Source organism: Aristolochia californica, unplaced genomic scaffold (assembly GCF_029961685.1).
Source record: "Aristolochia californica isolate CCGP_79_NKW_82.1479 unplaced genomic scaffold, dmAriCali1.0.hap1 SCAF_15, whole genome shotgun sequence".
NCBI classification, from domain to species: Eukaryota; Viridiplantae; Streptophyta; class Magnoliopsida; order Piperales; family Aristolochiaceae; genus Aristolochia; species Aristolochia californica.
In genome coordinates, this window is record NW_027181826.1 from 1,871,901 (window position 1) to 1,892,874 (window position 20,974).

At 39.6% G+C, this 20,974-nt stretch overlaps 2 protein-coding genes across 3 annotated transcripts; one reads left to right on the forward strand and one right to left on the reverse strand.

Annotated features, from left to right (window-relative positions):
* Position 1: 1 nt before the first annotated feature.
* On the reverse strand, positions 2–16,481 carry LOC137951066 (mechanosensitive ion channel protein 2, chloroplastic-like). Of its 2 annotated transcripts, XM_068797628.1 has the most exons (14): positions 16,285–16,481; positions 15,267–15,529; positions 15,123–15,182; positions 6,537–6,694; positions 6,151–6,274; positions 5,959–6,056; positions 5,760–5,873; positions 4,005–4,065; positions 2,381–2,530; positions 2,128–2,238; positions 1,668–1,835; positions 1,434–1,547; positions 1,219–1,275; positions 2–891 (listed from the first exon to the last, which is right to left on the reverse strand). In XM_068797628.1, exons 2-14 carry the CDS (start codon positions 15,351–15,353, stop codon positions 202–204), a joined length of 1,992 nt encoding a protein of 663 aa, XP_068653729.1. In that variant the 5' UTR covers positions 15,354–15,529; positions 16,285–16,481; the 3' UTR covers positions 2–201. The 2 variants fall into 2 exon arrangements, with proteins under 2 accessions (XP_068653729.1, XP_068653730.1); XM_068797629.1 differs by lacking the exon at positions 16,285–16,481 and having other exon boundaries at positions 6,537–6,605; positions 15,267–15,281.
* An 895-nt stretch (positions 16,482–17,376) lies between these two features.
* On the forward strand, positions 17,377–20,900 carry LOC137951059 (uncharacterized). The gene is made up of 4 exons (XM_068797619.1): positions 17,377–17,547; positions 18,588–18,759; positions 20,286–20,402; positions 20,585–20,900. Exons 1-4 carry the CDS (start codon positions 17,438–17,440, stop codon positions 20,711–20,713), a joined length of 528 nt encoding a protein of 175 aa, XP_068653720.1. The 5' UTR covers positions 17,377–17,437; the 3' UTR covers positions 20,714–20,900.
* Positions 20,901–20,974: the final 74 nt, after the last annotated feature.

Below are 20,974 nucleotides of genomic sequence, written 5' to 3' on the forward strand. Positions count from 1 at the left end.
CATCGAAACTGACCTCAACACAATCAAGTCAAAGAGATCACCTTAAAAAAGATTGAAATTTCTTTTACTAAAAATGGCTAGAAAACATGTATAAATATAACAGAAGTGGATTAGAGCATCTACATCGCATCATTCCAGCCTTCTAAAACTCAGCCTTCATATGCTTTCCTAAACACCACCAAAGAATCAGATTTGATCAGGTCACCTGTCATGGTCACGCTGATCACCAGCCACTGGAAGTTGACCCTCTTTTTTCTCCTTAGCAGAAGCTGGCGTGTTAGTTTTCCTACAAGCAGCCAACTCCTTGACATCAGCAGGGGCCGATGGTGTCATCTCTTCTTCTATCTGTAAGGTCCGCTTTGATCCTTCTAATGCCACACCTAGAACAATATTTTCTTCTAGTGGTGAAATAACTGGCACTCTCTCACTATCATGCTTCGTATTACTTTCAGATTTTACGTTACTGGTGTCTGCTTCTCGGCTTTCAGACTGTGGCTTGGATGTTTGGGCGCTGTCCATTTTACTAGTCTTTGTATGAGTTTCTCCTGAACCACCCTTCTTGTTTGGCTTGTTTTCTGAACTATGCTGGATGGAGCCATCGGACACAGGACTTGCTGTTGCCTTTGTGTCAGATGTTACAGCTGTCTTTGGTTCTTGTTCTTCATTTGCACGTATACGAGTTTTTGCTTTATCGTCGCCATTGATCCGAGATGTGGGTTCAATGAGGAGGAATGGACGGCTGGTAGTTGCACCACGAGTGAAAATAGTCTCTGAAAATGGGACATTTTCCGCATTAGCGTCACCATATATCTTCTGAACTGTGCGAATGGGTGTGGCAAGACGTGCCCTGTGATGGCTGATGACTCTGAGGAGATCCAACAAAATAGCTTCCTGTTGCCAAATTACGAAGTGGTTAGATTCGAGCATTAAAGTACTTGAAATTTAAAGATTATTGACTATGCAAACTCCAGAACAAAGTCTAAAGCAAAGTCTGAAAATTAATTGGTGAAGTAAAAAATTTAGTACTGAAAAACTATTGGCACTTCATATTTAACTCTCTTTGTATATGATGCCATCTAGTGTCATAATTAACATTCTAAGTGTCCAAAATTAGAATGATAGTCCAGCTTCATCATGTGCAAATAGATAGCACATGAGACTTCAATGAGGTTCTCACAATTTATATGAACTGCAACTGGAGTTTGAGAGGACACTAACCTTCACACAAAGGTACTCCTCTAAATGTGAGGTCTTCACAAAACAGGACACCAGAATCTGGTACATGTGAAATTAAAATAACAGTGATTAACAGCTAATCAAATGAGCAGAGAAAATAACACAAGTGGATGCATTCATACACAAAACCAAAGTATTACTAACACAAAGTACAAACAACCAGACCCTACTGACCATAACAAATATTAAAGGCTCACCAATAGAGCTTGATTTTCTGGATTGATGTTGTCCAGGAATACCCTCCTGTGCAGTCTCTGCTGCTCTACCTGAGGGTTTTTTGCCAAAACTTTGCGCATATCAGCAACAATATTCTGCAGTAAAAAACTAAATCAGCCTGTTTTTTCCGCTTTGTTGCTTGTATACATCTTTATAAGATTATGTTGCAAAACAAGATATAAATAACAAGTAGATTTTGAATCTATGCTCCTCACATTGATTTTATTGACATCCAAGTGACTGATGGCAAGATGGGTTTTGATACGCCAATGTGTCTTTTGGCTAAGATTTCTCACCACATTCACAGTGAATTTGTGGTTTGGAATATGAACAGCCTCCCTGTCATCACCTCTAACAATAGTGGGTGACCACCATCCTACATGCTGAAAAGAGCACAGGAAGACAAAATACAATCAGATTTATATTTAAACATAATACCCTTTATTAGGAATCAAGAAATTTTAAAATAATATGAACCAAAATGATCACATATCAAGAAAAATCACAATCCTGTAACTCACACTGGACCATTCAGATCCACCTGAATCAGTGAATATCCCAAGGTCTCAGTTCCTTGCAACATTTCACAGCAAAAAAAATAACCTCCTAAGTTTTTTTTTTTTTTTTGAAAGGATCAGACAGCTACAGAGAACTACTATTTGCACTGATACAAACCTCGACAGTTCCAGACACTTCATAGCCTTCAATTTTAGTCTGAATCCATTCATTCACAACAAATGGCCTTGTTGCATGAATCATCACACTTGACAGGAAGTTTGTGAATATCTGCACATGGAGAACCATTGCATGAAATGTTCAAATCCTGAAGCATTTAACCTACCAAAGTTTTCTCAATAGAAAACCATGAGCATCTTTAACATCTTCATTCAGAGCAGATGCAGTGGAGAGTAATGAACAATAGCCATACCTCACGGCCAGCAAGGGTCAGTAGCACTGTTCCAAGACCACCAGCAGTGATCCATTTCTGCGTGGAGAAACCTAGCAGCTCCATGAATAATGAAACTGCAGCAACCCATACAGCTGTATATAAAGCCTTGCCAGCAAATTGAAAACCCATCTGCATGAGAAACCCAAATGAACATCAATAGTTATCCTAGTCTGGAACCCTCCAGTTGGCTCCCAAGGACTGCAGATATTAAAAAAATAAAGTACTGAAAAAGTAGGACATAGTTGTGTTGCCAAAAAGAAACAAGATTCAATATGAGGCTACAAATGATTTCATCCAACCTCATTAGCACATAGAAGTCAATCTCATGACCAATAGATGCATCAAGAAATTTTCCTCCTCCATACTAACTAGTACAATTTGAGGGTCAGCCTTCATACAGCTTCCAGTGCCACCATGGCTCTAGAACTCAATAGGCTTGGGAGTAAACATACTTTTTTTTTTTTTCTTTCTGAAAAAATGGACAAAGTTTTATAGGGAAAAAGGGAGAGAACACACGATAATTTTGACAGAACTGACAATCACAATTAACAAAATTCTCTTCTATGTCAACAATACTTTCCACAACGGAACCAAGAAAAACTACTAAATTATCAAGCTAGAAAGAGTCTAAAACATGGCACATGCCAGAAAGTAAGGGGGGGGGGGGGGGGGGGGGGGTTTGAAAGTTAATTGAAAGTAAAATCAATTCTTATAACACCAAGGTCAAGGACAGGCCAGAATATTTTTGGAACTGTCAGAGATGAGAATTGCTGAGAGAGTGAAAATAAGGGTAATCTTGTCCTTAAAATGAGTGCTTTAGTTTAAGCACATGCGAGGGGTAGTTTAGAGAGTTTCTAAGATATATGCTGCTTCTATTAAGTTGTTGAGTGCACTTTTGTCCATCAAACTGTAATTAGACTTGGGGGAGATTAGGTCCCAATTTGACCTTAATTCAGCACAGTTAATGAAGGACGTAGACTTCTTCCCTCCTCTTCTCTCTATAATACCTCTTCAGGTTTGACTTTTTAGTTCTCTACAAGTATAACTAAAGAAAAAGTAATACATCAAAATAAAATAAATCACAGGTCACTGTGTTAAGAAACATTATAATTGTTTCAGCACTTGTAATAAAGAAAAATGCCACGAAAGACTCAATAAAGAAAATTATCTGGGAATTCCTTCAGGCCAAAAAAAAAATATTTTGTGAATGGTCAACACTTAGATTCCTTCTTGCTGGGGTTTAAGCACATGAAGAATGTATCAAAGGACACTCGAAAACTACTATCTGGACCCAAATTTACCATTGAATACAGCTAGTCAAGGAAAAATGAAAAAAAAATGAAACCAAGTTAAATATATTAATTAAACAGAAGTAAAAATACAGCAGAACCCTTCTTAAGTTTCTCTGCATAAGATCCATCTTAAAGAGCACATTCTTCTATCCTCTGATACACAGTAGCCAGTAAAGAAGCAAGCTGACAGTCAGATTAAGTTTGAAAGAAATACCATCTAAAGCGCTAACTTTGTAAAGAATAAGAAAAATGTTAGAGAATGAGAATAAAGGTAGCCCGGATGCATAATGAAAAAAGCAACAGAAACATACATTTCTGGTATCATAGGAGTCACCACGTTCTACAAAGAATTTTTGCACTTGTTGAATTAAGCTGCATAAAAAGAATGTGTGAATGTTAACTAAAGAACACCTGCTATTCATACGAGAAGACTCTAACAACTGGACTCCAAAAAAACAATTGCTTCATTATCGTTTTACTTAATATACAAGCCAATAGTGGAAGATAGTCCTCAAAAGTCTTAAAAATGTAATATAAACCGTAATTATGTGTGTGTGTGTGTGAGAGAGAGAGAGAGAGAGTACGATGTAAGTGGGTGTCATAATGGTGAATCACAGAGTGCCACATGTAATACCATAATAACATAAACTCCATATCAAGGAATCTATAAATGTCAGGTAGAACAATAATTCCAATGTGAAAGGCTTGCACGAACCATGCTGATTCAGCTAAAAGAACCGATTTCTAACATGCTCATTTAGAAAATGCAAACTCTATACATGGATTTACATCATGTTGCCACCTACAAAGCTGTCATATCATCCCATTCTCTACAATTAGTACTCTCCTCTTTTTTGTAACATTTTTCTCCACCTCATTCCATGTCCTTCCCTTCTTTTTCTATCCCTCTTTGCCTTCTTTTCTTCTGAAAAACAAACCCCCCTCTACCTATTCTACCCATGTAAAGAAGAAGGGATTTGCATGCAAAGGGAGAAGGAAGGAGAAGATTACGGATGAAGTCTTTAAAAGTGCTGCTGATATGCGCTCAACAGCCACCATGATGTCCACATTCATCCATATGCAGTGCAGTTACTAGAGGAAATCTCTATTGGTAAGTCACCCCTTTTGAAGTCCTTCCTAACTAGTACAATCCATGTCTTCACCATACGCTACTTCTTCATGGTTCAACCCAAACAGAGAAAGTCCATGTCACCTATCATATCTGGTACTAATATGCTTCCACCATCTCAAGCAAGTCACTTTACTCTCATCTATTTGTGTAATCCATAACTGTTCTCTAATGCAATTACAATGCCATTCTCTTCTTGCCAGAGATCCAGCTCAATATTCTTCTCCTGCTGCACTCATTCCCTACAAGTTACTGTACTTCTTCACTGGTACAGGTAGGTTATTATAAGAAACACAGAAATCAAGACTGCATTTTTCTTGAAAATGCATTTGAGACTACCTACAATCAACATATAACAATAGAGCTTGGTGCATGCTACAGGGATTGTATCCAAGTTAGTGCCACCACCAACCCTCACGTATTTCATGCTTTTGTACCAGGAAATCATGTTAACACCGAAACACAAGATGATCCTTGCCATTGTTTCGATCAACTTTCAACTATGTTAGGGCCCTTAACTTCCTTCCCCATTCTGAACCATTTTTCTCTAGCTCCATTTTTAAGGTGACATTCTTTCAAGTCTTTAATCACCATCTTCTTCAGGTTTGCGCCGTTTGTTGTTATTGATAGACAAGGCACTGCCTTCTCATGGCTAGGCCAGTTGGCCTATGTTGACAACCAAAAACAATAAAGTAAACACATGACTAATGTTCACTATATCTCATCATTATGTCTGGTTGGCTACATTAATCCTTCTCTTCCTTTGCTCATCATCAGGAAGGCCTTCACCAAGTTTGTCCTTTCTCTGTTCTTTTTGACACCTCAGGCTACACCAGCAAAAATAACCGACTCACAACTGCAGTAACATCCAATAATTCTAAGCATATCAACTCAAATTGTTTACCAAGATGTTGAAGTATTAAATTTACTAACATACCTTGACAGGCAGTACGCAAAGGCCAGAACTGTTGATAATGATCTCACAAAATTCAATAACCTCTGTTTAACGACTTGACTTGCCTCTGTTGGGAGGATGATTGGGTCCAGAACCCTGATGAAATACATTTTCTCATCATTAATAGAAAAAAAAAATTCTTTCAATTTCTTTTTTTTTCTGTAGAAAGTAATATTGATACCTGCAAATAAGTGTGGCTCCAGCCCATAGAAGCAAAGGTTGAATGTAGGAAGTAATTACATGGTAAGTGCTACTCTTTTTCCAGTTACTATCATTCCTCTGCAAAAAGAGTCAGAAAACATCAAAAGTGATAACTCTGGGTTGAAACTATTATCTCAATTATGAACTATTAAGAGGATGTCTAAAAGCATACTTGAAAGAATAAATTTCTACTATGCCGCATGAGCGGAGTAAGACCCCATATAACAAAAGCAATAATCCCCACTGCTGGGACCAACTGGAGTAAAATAGGCCTTCCATGCAACGTAGTGTATGATCTGCAAAATAAAATTCAAATGTGTCATACAAGGTACAAAAGGAATAAATAGAAAGTTTTTTATACTTTGACTGGAGAAGTGAATCCATAGAAACAGAGAAGAAAGAATAGAAAACACAGATTATTTGTGAAGGGAGAACAGAACTACGAAAAATTGAAAAAAGTGAAATAAGGAAAAAAATTGTTGAAGCCAGGGAAGCCAATCCACAGTCAATAAAGAACTGTTCAAAACCATATCAATTACATATTGGCAGAAAAAGTACCTTGATAAAGCCATCACAGCAGCCTTCAAAATAGGAGTTTCATTTCCTGTTCCAGGTGCTAGAAAACACCTGCATGTGAAAACATTGTATCTCAAAGGTACACAATGTATTGGTTTGTTGATTTTGTCTGATAGCCCGAGACTCCATATATCCTGCCGCTGTGCAAATGAAATAAAAACAGGTTTTGAAGTTTCATTTATGTGGCCAACCAATTTATCAGGAATACTAATATTAGAAAGATTCCATCGACACGATCAATTAAACAGGCAATCTATAAAACTAATAGGCATAATAGTGCTTGCCACACTTCAATCAAATAATAGTAGTAACCTAATCCAGAGTTAGGATTTTCAATGGCTGGACGAGGGGTCGGTCAAGGAGTAACTTCCTCCCACCAACCAATTGGGGAACGAAGTAACTCTCACCCAACGACCATTCCCTCTGATCCAGCACCTCTAGTAGGACAGTGCCCAGAATGGGGCGAAGATCGAACCAGTCTGGGGAAGCAGCACCGGCAGCAGCAGCAACGAAAAGGTAAACAACCGGAAGAAGAAGACAAGAAGGAAGAAGAAAGTATTGACACTGAAGATAGTTCAGGCGAGAGATGGCAAACTGTAATCTTGAGATCCTCACGCCGAAGGATCCTAGTGGAGGATCCGGCCAGATATGAATTCCGGAATGGAAAAGCAAAGCTGACTTTTCGAAAGAGGAAGGAGAAGAGTGGGGAGGCCATCCAAATTCATGCACAAGAGGGGAAAAAAAAATCATACATCTCCCTCCCGATCTCCACAGTCAGCTCTTTCCTAGACATCTTTAGGAAAGTCCAATTAGGGAACACAAGAAGAAAATACAGCAGATCACTTCTCACCGGGGATCTGGAATTCCAAGTACACATCCAGCATCATGGAGGACTTCTTGAATGCGTCATCCACCAAAGACGTGGCCAAATGATAATGAGTATGATTTTTCTTCCACAACTTTCCACTTCTGGAATGGGATGGAAACGCTTTGACCAAATACTCCGGCAACTAGCCACATCCCAAAAAATCCACTCACAACCCAGTGCTTCACACTAGTCAATTCTCTCGCCTCCACCTGATCCTCCACCGGAGAAGACTCAGGTCTTCAAAAACAATTGTCCAACACCACCACCAATATCACTCCCTCAAGCTTCACCCCAAAAAAACAAGTTCTCTATATCCCTGCCAGCTCACATCGAAACTGAGGGCAATCGCAGAATGTCCCTGGCAGTGCTCATTGAAGATCCGGAAAATTTTTCCACCAGCAAACAAATCCAAGAATGGCTGCAAAAACGAAATATCATATCAACATCCATCATCAAAGCTCATGAGAGAAGCTGGCTAATCAACTGTCATTCGGAGGAGGACCGCAGGAGACTATATTCACTGAAGACAGGGACTAAGTCAATGATCCTTCACATGACCAATTGGAGCCCAGAACTCACAACCCCCATCTCGGGGCAATGGGTGATCATCAAAGGTCTTCCGGTGGAAATCCGATGCCGGCATACTCTGGAATGCCTCACAAAATATTTCGGAGAGCTTATATGGGCCGAAAGCCAGCCAGCGCAGCTTCACAAAGAAAAAAATTTCATCCGGCCAAAATCACCAGTAAGTGGTTTACAGTTTTTTAATATCTCCTGTGCAAAAACCACGATCTGGGTCTCCATGGAATTTGGAGATCTAGAAGTCCTTCCGGCAGCCAACTCGGAAGAAACCTCACGAAGCATAACCCAAGCTGAGCCGACCCACCCGTTGCCGACTCAGAAACATCACTCGGGGCTCAATCGGACATGAGTTCCGAAAAAAAATCCGACCACACAAAATCAAACCCCATATCCCGAAACAGTTCAATCACTACCAATTCACAGTAACCCTTTTAATGTCTCCGCCGAAAAAGTCCCATCTCTGGAATTTCCCTTGCCCACAATGCCACTCCCCAGTTTTCCTGAAGCATCTGCAGTACACCTGTCCCCAAACCCAAAATCTGACAAGATCTCTCAACCCGATCTACCGCCACATCTTTCACCTGACAAGGGGATTATAACTCTCGTTACTTCCCCATACTCACCTCCATCACCGTCACACTCTGCCTCACCTCAACACAAAAACCCAAAAAAGAAATACTTTCCCCCACAAACCTTTCTCTCCATTTCCCGAAAACCATCACCACCCTCTCAAATCAATGGTATTTCCAATGCCCCTCCAATCTGGTAACCTCGAGCCCCGCACCGTACTTTTTTACATACAAAAAACACCTTTTCAACCATCAAATCCACCGCCGTCGACCACATCAATTCCCAAAACCCCTCGGTCCACATCACGCCGCCCTCCCGTCCTTTCTTTTTTACATCACCCCTCCCCTCCGCCGCCTAAAGCCCTCGTTTCCCGAAGCCGTACCCCTCGCCTGTCATATGCAAACTCTGCCCCTTCCCACGGCTTCTCTACCTCGATAAACCCCCATTTCTCCCCTCTTTCACCCACATTTTTGGCTCCTTCCCGAGGCTTACCTCCTGCGACCCCCCCTCCCTCAAACCTTCCACATCAACTCACCCAACATCTCGCTCCCCTCGCTGTCCTATCAGACCCTCCCTCTCTAATACAAACCTCCCTATATACGCCCCCCCCCCTCGAGCCCCGCTAAGCCCATCCCTCCTCTCCAATGAATCCACCTGGGATTTCGACCCCCTTTTTTACTCCCCTCCCCCCTTTTATATTCACTCCCCCACTATCCTCTGCCCCACCCCCCTTCGTATTATCCTCCCCCACTCAGACACCATGGAAACATCAACCCCCAAAACAATCACCCCTCCCCTGCACACCAATACTAGAAAACAAAATGCCAAAACCCCTTACCGGTATACCTATTCCAGGAAATAAAAAGGGAAAAATAAAGCCAAAAACAGCACCCCCGCACCTTCCGAAAAAACACAAAGGAAAAGATAAAGTCAAAGACACTACCCCCCCCCCCCCCCCCCCCCCCCCCCCCCTTGTCCTTTCATTGGAATTTCCCCCTGATTGGTACGATCTCCCCCCCTGCATTCCCCTCTGGAATCCCCCCAATTTGGTCCGACCTCCCCTCAACTATAACCTCTGAATCTACCCCAACCATGGCCTTCACTCCCAATCCGCGGGATGAGCTCCTCCTGTTTCTGCTGGAATTGGAACAAGACTTTCCACGGGAGGAATTTTCAGAAATGACGGAGCTCGCCAACATCTTCTGTGCGGGCAACCTCGAAGTTGGCGTTGTGGCGCGGAATATCAACACCCACCGTTCTCCATGATCATTCTATCATGGAATGTTAGAGGACTCGGCTCTCTGGCTAAGCGAGCCCTCATCAGAGCGACTCTTTTATGTTAAACCAAAAATTGTTATTCTTCTTGAAACTAAGATGCAGTATTTTGATTACTCAATTGTTTGTAATTTATGGTATGACACCAACCTAGCGTGGGCAAATGTGGATGCAATTGGCCATTCCGGTGGCATAATTATCATCTGGGATCCAACTGCTTTTGATGCTATTTCCGTTGTTCCGGGACAATACTCAATCGGTCTCCAGCTCCTAGATCACAACCTTGGTACTTCTTGGGCGCTAGCCGGCATCTATGGGCCAACTCGTTACCGTGACCGAGCGACTTTCTGGGAGGAAATCTTTCAGCTTGTCCAATTATGGGACCTCCCTTGGCTCCTTGGAGGAGACTTCAATGCGACTCTACTTTGCTCTAACAAAAGTCCTCTGCCTCCCGAACCTCATCAACCATGAGAGCTTTTCTGATTTTATCAATAGTCTTGCTCTATCCGAGGCTCCTCTCTCGGCGAAAAAGTTCACCTAGACAAATTGTCAGAATCCCCTTATTTTGTCTAAACTGGACAGATTTTTTGTCAATATAGAATGGAACCTCCTCTTCCCCAACGCCTCTGGCCAAGTCCTAAACAAAATAGGATCTGACCATGGGTTTTGGCACAAGATGGAAATTCTGGATGAGGAGTTGTATTTCCTTTCCTTCTTATTCTGTCCTGGTAAATGAGAAACCTTGAGGTTATTTTAAAGCTTCTAGGGGGATAAGACAAGGTGACCCCCTATCTCCATTTATTTTTACTCTCGTTGGAGAATACCTTACCTCTATGATCCGGTTTGCAAAACATTCAGGTTGGCTAAGTCCTGTTTTTTCTAATCCGAACCAAGACGTTCCCATTCTACAGTATGCTGATGACACTATCTTTTTTGGAGAAGGGTCCATGAGACAAATCAAACACATGAAAGCAATTTTGAACATCTTTGAATTGACCTCTGGTCAAAAGATAAGCTGGGAAAAAACATCAATTTTTGGATTTAATATTGAAGCCTCTATTCTCAACTCAATGGCGAATTATCTGGGTTGTGAGGTAGCGAGCACATATCTGGGCTTACCTTTGACTCTGCTTCTGCCTACGAAAAACTCCTGGTTCCCAGTTGTTGAGCGGCTTGAGAAGCGTCTGGCTTCTTGGAAAGGGAAATTTTTATCCAAAGCCGGTAAGTTGGTTCTTATCAAATCTTGCCTTCATGGTATCCCATCTTATTTTTTATCTTTGTACCATTGTCCTGCATCTATTAGGGATAGAATTGAGTTTTTGAAAAGAAGATTCCTATGGGATGGGCCAAATGGGGAAAAAAAGTTTAATCTTGTAAAATGGGTAGATATTTGTAAACGACTTGTAATGGGGGGCCTCGGGATTCGGTACATTGCTACCACAAACAAGGCTCTGCTCTTAAAGTGGATTTGGAAGTTCAACATGCAACCCAATCTGCTGTGGCGCCGAATGGTTGCTATAAAATCCGGAATAGACAATGGTTGGTGGACAGACAGGGGAAGATTTTACAAGTTATCCTCTGTTTGGAAGAAAATTGCCAAACTCTTACATACCTTCAAATCTGTCGTCAAATGCTACATTGGGAGTGGTACAGATACTCTATTCTGGACGGATTGGTGGATAGGGTCAAGTTGTTTGAAGGAAAGTCATCAACGTTTATATCAACTGTCATGATCTCATAGCACAATGGTTTCTGACCATTGGCAGTTTTCGGGCTGCGGGAATCTGCATCTTAGGCGAGCGTTGAATGACTCTGAAGCTCTTGAAGCCACTTGCCTGGTCAATCTGCTCTCTAATGTGACTTTAAAAAGCTCTACTGATACACTCATCGGGACGCCAAACAAACAAGGTATGTTCTCTACAGCTTTTGTGTACCATCATATGATTTCGTATCCGCCTTCCCACACAGAACATCATGCTGCCTTTGCATGGTCGCTCCCAATTCCTCCTCGAGTTAAGTTCTTCATCTGGACGATATGACGTAAGAAAATCTTAACTTCTAACGCTTTACAAAGACGTGGCACTAATATTCCTAATCCAGAATGCCCATTTTGTAACACATCCCCTGACACAGCAGATCACACGCTTCTACATTGTGAATATGCTCATAAGATTTGGACTGAATTAATGGACAAAATCGCTGGATTTACATAACACTGTCTTAACTTTGGTAAGCTCACATCTTCCAAAGTTGGGGAAAATTTTGATCTCTTGCTGTGTTGGGCACATTGCGTGGAACTTATGGAAAGAAAGAAACAATCGTAAATTCAAGCAGAAAGCTCTCCCTCAGAATATTCTTTGTGAGCAGATCATCGGTCAAGTTAGCTCTTGGGTTCTCCTTCGCAAAGAATTTTGTAACTTAAAAGGGACAAACATGCGTGAAAATTGGCGAAATGTTGCGGGTATATCTTTTCCATCGAAGGCCCCTGCAATGGTTGAATGGTCCAAACCTCCTCCTGGACATTTTAAACTAAATTTTGATGGAAGTGCTCTCGGGTGTCTGGGTCTAACCGGGTTTGGCGGAGTAATTCACGATGATCAAGCTAATCTTCTCTTCACATACACGGGTCCAATTGGTGTATCTGACTCTACTAGCACGGAATTGCATGGGCTGTTCAATAGTCTGAAACTTTTCAAGCAAAAAAAGGAGGGTGCTCTCTTGGTTGAAGGGGATTCTCAAGTCATTATTAACTGGTGCACAAAGCCATCAAAACCTCCTTGGCATCATTGGGAGCTTTTGGATGAAATTTGTAAGTTAATTTCTGTTTTACAATGCACTTGGAAACATGTTCCAAGATCTGCTAATCACTTAGCCGATGCTCAAGCAAAAAAAGGCGTTACCCTCCAACATCTTGTTGTGGAGGAAATGTCTTTTTAGCTTCAAGGTATGTAACTTTCTTTCTTCAGTAATACATTCACACCTCTTCTCAAAAAAAAACCTAATCCAGAGTTCTTATCAACTCTCCAAAACTTGCTCCCTCTGCTTACATGTCACAATTCACTTTTTTGTGTGGGTACACTGAGCCAAAGCATTAACAGTAAAATCCTCCACTCCATTTATGATGTTATCTTTGTCTGACAAGTCCACGAGTCCAAATATACACTTTCTGGAGCTAAATTCCCTTCTAGTTTCCTCACTCTTATGCCCCAACTCTAGGTTATAACATTAGCCCTTTTTTTCACAGCCCGTGTTTCTCACCTCTTCATTGGTCATCCTCCACATCACTCAAGCACCCCATCATTGAGAGAATTGAAAGGCAACCATCCACCCAGAAGGCCAATTTCACAGATCTAGAAGATTAAAGAACTACAAGATCCACTGCAGTGGGCGTTCCCTTGTATGCATTCCGCTGCTTCAGTAGAATCTCTCATGAACCTCATAGAGGGTTTCCTTAAGAGGGCCACCACATCCTAAAAAAATACATCTGTGTGGCTAAATCAGTTTTGGAGATTTTATACAGAACCATCACATATACAGAGAAACACCACATCCTAAAATGCAGATACCTGATTAGCAAGTGGCTCCCCCCAGACCCCATCTCAGTTCATGCAGCTAACCTTTGGAAAGTTATTTGCATACCAAGGTCCTGTCCCCAAAGGCTCAAGACTCCAGTGGTGGTGCACAACATTCTGATTCAATTCTTGGAAAGGCACTGGCCCCCTCTCCCCTCCATTTTCACATTAACAAAAACTCTTCATCACAGTCATTCATTTACCCTGAAAGAGGCTCAAATTTGTTGGACCCACCCCCCATGTCCAACTTCCTCTAATCTGCCACCAGATTCGTAACCTTGACCAAGTAGAGGTAGCCAGATGGAATCAACAAACACATAATTTTCTTTCTTCATTTGACAGCTTTTTATTCACCAGATAAGGAGATGGTTAACCACCTCTTCCTTTGTTACCCTTTCAGCTTTATCATATGTGAGGAAATCCTTAGAAAGTGTGAATTGAGTTGTCACTCATTGGCTTATTTCCTTGATACCAGTGCACAGTTTTTTTTTTTTTCCTTTCCTCTTTTTCTTTTGGTAGTAAACTATGTGAGGTATTTGGCAATTATCTTTTGAACCGCCACCCCAACTAGCCTAATCTCTTTAGGGAAGATGTAGGACAACTAGTAGAGTGATTGGGAAGAAATACCTTTCCTAGATGTGTACCCTGTCAAAGGCTACTATGGGGACAGTTATAGGATATCAGCTGCTTCTTTATTGGTCAAGATTGGGCAAGGCTGATCATTGGCCAAAGATATAGCTACTCTTTTACAGTTGCTACTCATCATTACTCTCTCTTTACCTTCTATTTTTCTTTCCCTTATGTAAGCTCCCCAGTATCTTCTTTGTTTTACTAGACTTATATTTCTCATTGTTGTCAAAAAACTAATTAAAGTCCACTACCCACCTTATATACTCTATATTAAACTAAAACACAAACATAAATGTACAACAAATAACAATTCCAAACACTGGGAGCACAAAATTGTGAGACCGCTTGATGCTTGATTGAGTTTCTACTAAATCCTCTAAGCGAGTCACACAAACCACATCAATCAGTAAAATAAGGCTATTTCAATTGCCCCCTGGTGGTATTATGATGTATTGCTCAAAGAAACACCCTAAAGTTTTTTAAATTCTTTTAGTATGTTAATCATACATAGTCCTACCCAAGATCATCAGAGACCGGTGAAACTTGACCTCACATGGTGATCCAGGCAAAGGTTTCACTGACAGCAATTTTTTGTAATATGAGAAGTGTTCACCTTACTTTCACAACTTTATTCTCCTATTATAGTTGAACAGAATCCTACTCAAATTAAGCAAAAATAAATAAATGAAAATGGGCTGGAACATCTTGTAGTATATCTCCACATAAACCCCAGGATACTTGATGCAGCATTCTTTGATAGGCTTTTAGCTCACAAATAAAATTTTGTGAATTCTTTTTCATTCTCAAAAAAAATATCCAACAAATTAGCCAATTCAATTTTGTCAGATTGTGAACTTCTTTAAGTTCGAATGTTCAGTAAATTTTCTTCAAATTGCCCCCACCCACCCACTCTTTCAAAGCATAGTAAAGCAATTCTTTAATTTTAAGCTGCTTGTGGCAGTCTTTATTTTTTAAATAATTGCAAATCTGTGTTCATTTCCGTACAATCACAATGAATATTTCAAAGAAAATAAGGATAACTAAAAGGATCCTAATAAAAAAAAATGATACCAGAGTTTTGGAGGAAAGTGAAATGCTGGAGAAGTGTACATGGTCCTTTTTTGGAAAGCTCTGAAAAATGATCAGACGTAGGGTCAAGCTTCAGAAAGTGTATTCGTTTGCTAAACATGTAAGAAAGTGACAAACATCAAGCACCTTAAACTGGTTTGCACGCCCATGGCCTCCATACTTCTCACAAATCCCAAGTTCATGGGACAATTGCAATGAACCAATAATAACCATTTCTGACAAAATGTGTGTTGAACGCACCTAGGAGTACAAAATCATTTTTTTTTTTTTTTTTTTTGGCAAAGCTTCAGGTTTAACCTCTCATTTAACCAGCCAGAAACAGGACTGAAAAACTGAATGGGCCAAAACCAAAGAATGCTAATAACTGATACCCACGGAATTTTTAAAACCTATACAAGGCAAAGAGAACAAAAATTAGGGGGATAGCAACAGAAAAAATTCCCTACAAAAACAGATTGAAATAGATAATAGATAAATCTTTCTTTTCCGTTCAAACTGTTTTTGTAATCACAAGTACGACACCAACCAAAGATGGAAGCACCCCTGCGAAAAGAGATCTCATTGCAGGGGACATTTGGATAAGCATTTCACACACAAGACAAGGAAAAATAAATAAACAAAAAACAAATTAACTTCCTAACGAATGGGAGGAAATTACAACGGAAAGAGTATATAAGCGTTTAGAACTGAAATCAGAGAACATTGTAATAGTATTTTTCCTGTCATACAGAAATTTTGATCTTTTTAAAAGCCATACTCTGCAATTTCTTGCAGCGACCCAATTTCCTACAGAACTTCCGGGAAATAGAAGCCTAACAACCAAAATCTAAGCACGAATATTGAAACTCAAGAAAGTTTCGGTACCAATTTTCGTCCAAAAACAAACAAACAATTAAAACAGTTAAAAAACACAGTTACATCTCCTACCAAAATGTTTGTCCTCAGAGGAAATGTATAAAGCTCTAAGCGAGACAATATATGAATTTAGGTCGCCGAAACGCTAGAATTTCCATTTAATAGCTTCGACGTTAACTGGATCAAAAATATTAAACAAAATAAAAGAAAATAACTGCGCCGGGGAAAAGCTAATGACAGTCCATCTTCAGCTTCTGCCAAGCAAACTGTAATGAACCACGGCGAGTACCTTTCAAAGCGCGACGAAATTGAGAACCAGAGAAGGAAACTAGATTTAAATTTTCCAAAAATGGCAGCTGGAATTTTAGGGGAATAGCGGAGCGCCAACGCAATGGAAACTTTGGGCAAGCGCGACAATGATGAATAATCTAGGTTTCTTTTTTTATTCGCTGAAGGGAACGAGGCGACTCGAAGATGCGACGCCTCAGAGGCGTCGGTTAGCTGCAGTTAGTGAATTTCCGCTCTGCCCTCGCTGGTCAAATCGGTTGTGCCTTTCCAAGTCCTTCCGCTGCCCCTAGTCCGAGGACCACAAATTTTGGAAGCCCCCGTTACGTAACTGATAAATAGAATATATTTTTGAATTTTTATTTTTTTAAATTATAATATAAATTTTAAAATGCATGACTTTAATTTCAAAAATATTAATCACAATAACGTCATTTTTACTAATATCGATATATTTTCGTTAGATATTGTTTTGAATGCTTTTAGTCTATAAATTAATAAAATTTATCACTTTTTTCTTTGTTTTAATCATTTTATTATTATTTATAAATTTTATTTTATATATAAATATTATAACTAATTTTTCTGTTCTTATAATAGTATAAGCACAAGAAAATCATTTAAAATTAAAATAATTTCTTAATTAAAAATTTAAAAATATTTTCCATTATTTTATGGTGATACAAACGTCCCTTAAAATTTTTAATGAAAAAATTATCTGAAATATATAATAATAAAATAAATATAATTAAATATTTAAATTATAAAATTAAATAATAACCTATTTCTTAAAGAGCGCATGGGGGTTCGCCAACTCCATCCTGGCCACGAAGTGGTCCGAAGCTATCGAGCACGTTTTAATTTCGTAAGACGACTACAGCGGTTGGTGGGCGCCCCAACGGTAAACGACAAGAGCCGCACAAGACGGACACGTTTCGAACAGTAGCTCGCGTACTCCATAACTCGGGCGTGCTATAATAACTCGTCTCCGACACGATATTAACAACTTACCGGATACGTGTCGTCTGGTAAATGGAAAACCATAATGTCAAATATAACCCTGTCAAAGATTCAGATTTCTCGAGTCGGTATTCGAGGAGCGCGGAGAAGGAGAATATCTTGATTCCAGCTTGGATACGATTCGTCTCTCCGTAGATATGGCGGACGACAAAGTGAAAGAGGACGCGTTGAGGATCATTGGAATGTTTCAGGTTCTGCCTCGATTGGTGGTCTTTGATCTCGACTACACGCTCTGGCCTTTCTATTGGTAACTGAAAATTTTTCTTTTGTCTTTTCACCCAATCTTGTTTCTTTGCGGTTGTGTTATAATTGGTCGACGTTTATGCTTTTATTCATTTTTTAGAAAAATTTGAAACGGGCTTGCGGTGAATGTTTATGCTGTTAATAGTCCTAATGGCAGTAGTCTTCAGCTTTTTGTTTTGGTTCTCATTGGGAGTTGCGAATTGTTAGGCTCCCTGTTACTTGGTTTCGTGTCGAGTACTGGTGTTTTACCATCTAAGCATTCAAAGAGGCAAGCAGAGGAGACAACAGGTACTTTATATTTTGGTAATGCAACGATAACAACCAAATAGCACTATCCGAACAGTTGTTGAACTTACGATAGTTTAAATGGAACTACTGGAGAATGTTTGGAAACTCAAACCGAGAGGACAGGTTTACTTTAGTATATTGTATGGCATTCGATCACCGAGGCAGTTACATGTAGGCCTCCGGATCTCAGTAATCCATAATTTTGCAAGAATGAAATGTAGTTTCAGTTTCTAAGAAATAAAAGTACAATCTTAGAGTTTTTTTTCCTCTTCTTCTTCTTCTTCTTCTTCTTCTTCTTCTCGTCATAAGCAACTTTTAACTGGTCTTTTGCGATTTTAGATCACTTTATAATCCTATCAACCTCTACGGGTTTCCAATATTTTGGATACCTTCTGCCTTTTTATCATGAACTGAATTTTTATTTCTTTGGCTTCCTTTCTACATCTCTTTTGTGAGTTTGGATCACTTTATAATCCTGTCAACCTCTATGGGTTTTGAATATTTTGGATACCTTCTGGTTTTTATCATGAACTGGATCTTTATTTCTATGGCTTCTTTTCAACGTCACACCCATGACTCAATTTTGCATCTGTGGCTAGTCTTTCTAGTAGTGCAAGTTGGGCCTTTCAAACTTTGAAGGGTATGGAAGAGAAGAAACAATGTTGACTGTGTCCCATTTTCCCATATATATTATTACAATTTCAAACAATAACTACATATAAGGCTGATGATCCATCTTGAAATTTCTTTCTTCAGTGAATGCCGCTCCAAAAATGAAATGCCATCCCTTTATCCACAAGCTAGGGGCATCTTGTATGCACTCAAAGATAAGGGCATTGACATAGCCATTGCATCTCGATCACCCACCGCAGATATAGCAAAAAAATTTCTTAACAAGTTGGGGATTCAGTCCATGTTTGTGGCCCAGGTGAGCTCTAGTTGGAATTATACTGATTTTCTTTTTTTATGTGAATATGCTTTAACTTATCGTATGGACCAAATAAATTGGTTTGATTCAATAAAAATATCTAATGAATTAGATAGCTCAAATTGCCTCTGGAACAAACAGAATATTGTGACATTTTTCATCAAAAGGCTGAAACATAGGGATATATCTATTTTCATCGTCTAGATTGTTATGTTCTTTCTTAGTATTTATGAAAATCTCCCAAATTGTCCCTAATTCAACTTTTTTCTCTTCTCTGTGCTGTATAGTGTTCTTGGTGGCTGCAAATTATTTCTTTTTGCTTCCTATTTTTCTCTTGATTCATGCTCGGGATCAGGTCAAGGACTGACAATTTAATGAGTCATTGCTGTCAATTAGGTAGAAAATGCTACATATTTCTTAAAATCATTCAACCCCATCCCCTTCATTGTGAAAATGCAGGGGGATTTGAAGTTTCAAGTTTATGGATTGTTATCTCTGATAATAATAGAAGGTTTGTTCAATCTGAACTTCTCAAATTTAAGTGAAAGGGACATATGAGGCTTCTTCATGCTGAATCAACTCTAAGTCAAAGCCAAGCTACCCAACAGTTAAGTGATGAAAGGATTGTCCATGATATAGTTTTTTTTTAATTTATTTCAATTAAATTTTACAACTAGGAAGGGGAAGCACGGCCTGGAGCCTTGAAAAGGGGGCGAAATCCATCTGATACAACGTATTTGGCCCGTGTGAGTCCACAGTGGAGAGTTGAAGGCCCTCCCCTTGAATCATTTCTCTTCCTCTTCTTGTGGAGGGCAACTCATTAGTTGTTATTTCATGGGCATCAGAAAAGAAAGTACCGTCAGTGAGATTTTATGTACTTTGATGAGATTGAGGACATATGCAGTCACTTGACCGTCACTTGGCTGGATACTCCTATGTCTGTCAATAGTGTTGCAGATCCTTTAGCTAGAAAAGAGCTATTTGATGGCACCTTGCTGTCAGCAGCTCATTCCCATTATGACTCTTTTTTCTTTTTTCGCTGTTGTTCTTTGTTGGGCATTATGCTCAGGCTTGGTCCTCACAGATCATCTCTGGTACCTTTGCTCTTTTGAGCCCCCTTAATGAATGCTATTTCTCATTGATCTCAAAAAAACTTTGTAGCTTGATGCTTTATCAAAGAAGCATACCAAAATGTCTTCAATTTCTTTTCCAGCATTTTTCCCATTGCATATACCTTGCCAGTAAAAGTGAAAGAATGCGCTCTTTCTGTGAAGGGAGCACTTTGCATGTGTCTTTCAACTCTTGATTTAAGGCCTAGTCAACTGTGACAGGTGTTAGGCCCAAGGGAATTGTCATGACATATTAAAATTTTCAATCTTGCAAGCATGAAAGTGGTGATCAAAATTGCTATATCTAGTATGATATTCATTCATTTATTTTTGTAGGCATGCAATTGTTAAGTTCCCTTTTGGTAATTGTTCCATATACATGGTGATTATGAGTGTCCTTCAATGGTTATGGTGCAGGAAATCTTCTCTAGTTGGACTCATAAGACTGAACACTTCCAGAGAATCCATAGGAGGACTGGGGTACCTTTTAACTCCATGCTATTTTTTGATGATGAGGATCGCAATATTGAAGCGGTAGCACTCTCTCTTCGCTCTCTTTGTGCAAGTGTGTGGTTGTTTGTGTCATTATGTGTGTTCTTTAGCTGATGAAGTTCTCTATTCATATGTTGTTCTTGAAATGTTTAGCTGCTATATTTTGTGCGATTTAAGTTGGGTAAGCACTTACTGACTTTTGTATTTCTGGGCTTACTTTGCAGGCCAGTAAAATGGGTGTAACCAGCATTTTGGTTGGTAATGGGGTGGACTGTGGGGCTCTGAGAACGGGCTTGGCCCACTTTTCAAGCAATTCAAATTCTTCCGAGCAGAATAAGGAAAAGAAAAAATAATTCCTTCGAGACAGATTGCAGCGTTGACTTTCTCAAAAAAAAAAAAATTGTTGTATTGATTCCCATGTGATCCAGGATGCTGTTAGTATATGTACATCTTTTGAGATGGTAAATTTTAGAGACATCTTTACATTGATTAAGGTGAAAGCATTTTAAGTGGGCTGCCGATTGATATCTGATTTTATAAAAGCACATATTTAGATACAGCTTTTGGGCATCCTGATTGATATTTGTAGTTGGAACCAATTCCATGATAGGCTG

Bases quoted from the DNA above. Each gene is read 5' to 3' on its own strand.
- LOC137951059 (XM_068797619.1), top strand. From the start codon at position 17,438: ATGGCGGACGACAAAGTGAAAGAGGACGCGTTGAGGATCATTGGAATG. The intron at 17,548-18,587 runs GTAACTGAAAAT...TTCTTTCTTCAG, and splicing joins ACGCTCTGGCCTTTCTATTG to TGAATGCCGCTCCAAAAATG. The intron at 20,403-20,584 runs GTAGCACTCTCT...CTTACTTTGCAG, and splicing joins AGGATCGCAATATTGAAGCG to GCCAGTAAAATGGGTGTAAC.
- LOC137951066 (XM_068797628.1), bottom strand. From the start codon at position 15,353: ATGGTTATTATTGGTTCATTGCAATTGTCCCATGAACTTGGGATTTGT. The intron at 4,066-5,759 runs GTATGTTAGTAA...CTTTTTATGCAG, and splicing joins TTTGCGTACTGCCTGTCAAG to CTTAATTCAACAAGTGCAAA. The intron at 892-1,218 runs GTTAGTGTCCTC...ATTTGGCAACAG, and splicing joins AGGAGTACCTTTGTGTGAAG to GAAGCTATTTTGTTGGATCT.